Source organism: Ursus maritimus, unplaced genomic scaffold (genome assembly GCF_017311325.1).
Source record: "Ursus maritimus isolate PB19 unplaced genomic scaffold, ASM1731132v1 scaffold_2, whole genome shotgun sequence".
Classification (NCBI taxonomy): Eukaryota; Metazoa; Chordata; class Mammalia; order Carnivora; family Ursidae; genus Ursus; species Ursus maritimus.
This window is the reverse complement of record NW_024424452.1, coordinates 39,400,320-39,404,379: the sequence shown is the minus strand read 5'-3', so window position 1 is coordinate 39,404,379 and position 4,060 is coordinate 39,400,320. Positions and strand designations below refer to the sequence as shown.

Here is a 4,060-nt window from a genome sequence, read left to right as displayed (position 1 = left end):
CCCCGCCGGCTCTCAGGCCTGGACCCACCTCTTGCCAGCCCTTCCTAGGAGGGGCTGATGGGACAGCTTGTCCCTCCAGCCTGACTCCACCTTGGCTGGTGGCTGAATGGGACAGGTGGGAGGAGCAGGTGCCTGTGAGTGGGTGTGGTGGTGGAGCCTGCCTCCTGGCCCCCAGGGAAGGGAGGGAGGAGGGGGTAACGACACCTGACTATCCCACTCTGATACCCTCCTTCAGAAAAAGCTTCAGCGAAGCGCTTCTCCAGGTGGCTATCTCCAGCCTTCCCGTTTGACTAGAAGGTGGGGGTGGACTAGTGGGGACCGGAAACCAGGGCTGCTGAGGCACGCACGGACTGTCCCAGGTGCTCAGCTGTGTCTGGCCAGGTAGGGGCTGGGACGTGGTATCGAGGAAGGGCAGGAGGAGTCCAAGAAACGAGACTCTAAGAAAGGTGGTGAAGGGTGGGTGGGCCAGGGGGAGGGCAGAGGCACAGCACCCCGAAGCTGACTTCTGCCTCTTTCCTCTCCCTGACTAGTGCCCACAGGGTTCCTCACTTAGGGAACGAGTTCTGGACTGGTTAAGGTTTGGGGGGTTCTCTGAGCTCTCTTCCTACTCCCAAAGCTTGGTTGGGAGTAGGCTTGGCACAGTCCTTGCTGAGGTGGGTACAGCTTTCAGCATCCCCAGGAATGCTGGCCATGGGCCTGGGCCACTCCCCACTCCGGGGCAGCAGAGCGGCCGTCTGTGGATCGAAACTTTTCTCCCTCCTCATTTGTGAGTGTTAGGGTGTTTGTGTGAAAGTCTTACAAAGGTGGAAACATTGGACCTCACAGTCACACACCTTTTTTTTTTTAAAAGATTTTATTTATTTATTTGACAGAGAGAGAGAGAGAGAGGAAGAGGGAGCAGAAGCAGGGGGAGCAGGAGAGGGAGAAGCAGACTCTCCTCTGAGCAGGGAGCCAGACATGGGGCTCAATCCCAGGACCCTGGGATCATGACCTGAGCTGAAGGCAGATGCTTCATTGACTGAACCACCCAGGTGCCCCAGTCACACACTTACTAAACAAAGAGCATGGGGAAAGAATGTGGTTTCCTGTAGTCCCAGTTCCATTCTCCATCCTCTAGCCACAGACCAGAGTGGTCAGGTGGGCGAGGCAGGGACAGAAGGCAGGATCCCTGGTCAGAGACACTCCTCTGTCTCAACCCCCCTTCCTCTCTCTGTTAGGGCCTAGTCCCTCTGGGTCACATCCTTCCTTCATAAAGAGTTTCGTAAGGGAAATATCTTAGAAGGGTGGTCAGGGGCTTTGGATACCTGGTACCAGGGCTGGAAGGAGATAGACTATTTATGGAACCTGTACCTCAAGTACCTGTGAGCCCCTGGGCCAGATGATGCAGGTGAGGGGGGTGCAGAAATTAAAAGCAGGGACCTTACGTACCCAGGGTTTTAAATGGTCCTAAAGTCTATGAGTCATGCTCTTTGGTTCAGAAAACACAATGGCTGCATGTAAGAAACTCTATCCTTGCCTCAAGGAATGCCGGGTATCTGGGGAGACCTGACCCCAGAAGAGATGGTAGCCCCTGCCAATGGCGCCTGGGAGTCTGGGAGCCGGGGAGGCAGGGTGCCAAGGGCAGGGGATAGGGCTGTGGTGAGACCTGGCCAGGGAGACCTCTCATCCAACTTGGGCTACAGGACGCTCAGGATGGGATGGTGGCTGTGTCCACCTTCCCTTGCCAGGACCCAGTGGGCAGGGTGGCTGTAGCTCATTCCTGAACTTGGGGGCGGGAAGGGACGCTCATTTGCCTGGGTTCACTTGGGGGGGCTCTGGGCATGGGCGGCGACTCACAGAGTAGGCCCGCCTGTTCCCCTCATATCCTGTTATTCAGAAGGCTGTATCCGCTGGACTGTGAGTGCCTTTTGTCCTGGGGTGAGGGGGTGATGCATGTGGCCTCTGACTGGCTGCAGCTCTGTCTCCAGCTGGGGCAGAACCAGGCCTAGCTCCTTCTTAGGTAACGGGGTGGAGGGTCTTTGGGTCCTTCTGTGTATTTTGGGGTGGATATGAGGGAGAGCAGCCTAGCAGGGTGTGGCTGGGGGTCTGCAGAAAGTCTGACTCAATGGATAAGGACATCATCCTTTCCCAGAGAGGGGCAACCCTCCCTGGGCTCCTGCAGTCACTGTCCTGATGCCTGGCTGAAGGGACTGGTGAGGGCCTAGATCCCTGCCCCCTTACTTTGTTGCCCGGGCTAGGGTCTCCACCAATCCTGCTGCTGGGGGGATATGGCTTCTGGCCTCCCAGCCCCTTTGGCTCCTACTAGCAGTCTCCAGCTGTGCTTGCTGCAGGGGCAGAGGCCCTGGGTGGGTCAGGTGTGGAGAGGGTTAGGGATGGGCACTTACTCTACCCCTTCCCACGGGACCCTCCTGATCTCACTGGGACTCCGACAGGCCCAGTGCCTGGGGCTGGGGCAGGGCCTGGTGAACCTGCTGGGGGACCTGCTGGGGCGGTTGGGCTGGTGAGCGTCTGGATTACAGCAACCACACAGCTCCCATTCCAGGCCCAGCCTGGTGCCCCCCCTTTCCCCCGCCTCATCCCTCCTGTGGAGGACCTGCCAGCCTGGGGGCCCAGGGGGCCGCAGGGGTTTCGGACTGTGGGGTCTCCTCACCTCCCCTGTTCATGGTGCCCAGGTCCCCCGAGGAGTGAGGCGGTGAGATGGCAGACAGCTACACGGAGCTGGAGAGGGCGGTCGTGGTCCTGGTGGAAAACTTCTACAAATACGTGTCTAAACACAGCCTGGTCAAGAACAAGATCAGCAAGAGTAGCTTCCGGAAGATGCTTCAGAAGGAGCTCAACCATATGCTGACGGTGAGGTCTACCCACCCGAGGGCCTTGTCTTCCCCCCAGCCCCCCAAGCCCTTGTCCTCACATGGTACCTCCCTCACTGTGGTTCTGTCTTTTCAGAGGGACCCCCCAAACCAGGGTCTCAGCGCACCCCCCTTCCCGGCCCCTGTCCTCTCAGGGTACCCAGACCTGACCAGGGAGGGCTTGGTTTGCATCTTCCCAGGGGAGCCAACAGTCCTGCCTGGGGCTCGGTGGGGCCACCGCCTTCCACACTGCTGACCCCCATTTGTCTCCAGGACACGGGAAACCGGAAGGCTGCTGACAAGCTCATCCAGAGCCTGGATGCCAACCATGATGGGCGCATCAGCTTCGATGAGTACTGGACCTTGATAGGAGGCATCACCAGCCCCATTGCCAACCTTGTCCGCCAACAGGAGCAGCAGAACAGCAGCTAAAGGACCCCTCCCACCATCCCATCATGGCGCTGCCCGCCGCCCAGTCCCTGGTGCACTTCCCAGGCTCCCCTCCGCCTCCTCTACCCTCCCAGGCCCCATCCTCGCGTCTCCCTCCAGACCTTCTGCTGGCCGTTGCTGAACGGGGGAAAGGGCCCCTTTGTGATGTCTCAGTCTGGGGGTGACTCCCTAGGGGTCTTAGTCCCTGGAGCCATTAGGCTGTGGGGCCCCCTCTGAGTTTTCAGTGCTGTTTGGGGATCCCAGGGGTTTCCTCGCCTGCTTAGCCCATCAACCCTTCCAACGTCTGATGTTCTGCCTGATTCCGGGTCTCTCCTGACCTCTGGAGGTCAGCTTGCTGCTTGAGGTATTCCTGCTCCTGGCAGCAGCAGCAGACCTCTCCCCTTTCTCTCAGCCCTTTTGCTGGGTGGAGAAGATTCCCAGGGACTCCCCTCCAGCTGCCTCTGGGTCAGGGAACAGCTGAGCAGGGCTGGGCCCCCACTCTCCTACTCACTGAAGCGATGGCAGTGAAGGCTGGATTTGGAGTCTGTACCCCTCACCCAGTCCCGTTGTGACGCTCATTAAAGCCTTTCTGCTCCCTGGAACCTCCTCATTCCTTGGTGGTCTTTGCCCTGGGCCCTGAGGCAAGGGGGAATCTCACCACAGAAAGAAGCCAGAATGCCTGCGTCCTGGCAGGTGCTGTTAGCCCTGGGCCAGCAGCAATCCCCACCCGGCTCCGTGAAGTGCCGAAAGCCATGTGTCACCATCCCTGGTCCCTCCGAGCC

The 4,060-nt window shown here is 59.2% G+C and overlaps 1 protein-coding gene across 2 annotated transcripts in view; it reads left to right on the top strand.

The window, feature by feature from the left end:
• Positions 1-3,880, top strand: part of S100A16 (S100 calcium binding protein A16) — a 5,752-nt gene extending 1,872 nt beyond the window's left edge. Inside the window, exons 1-3 of one of the 2 annotated variants that reach the window (XM_008696653.2) lie at positions 1,887-1,999; positions 2,673-2,850; positions 3,123-3,880. In XM_008696653.2, coding sequence (XP_008694875.1) covers positions 2,698-2,850; positions 3,123-3,281 — 312 coding nt within the window. In that variant the 5' untranslated portion in view covers positions 1,887-1,999; positions 2,673-2,697 and the 3' untranslated portion in view covers positions 3,282-3,880. Of the gene's footprint in view, positions 1-1,886; positions 2,000-2,672; positions 2,851-3,122 lie in introns of those variants that run through there. The other variant, XM_008696651.1, reaches the window with a different exon arrangement.
• Positions 3,881-4,060: the final 180 nt, after the last annotated feature.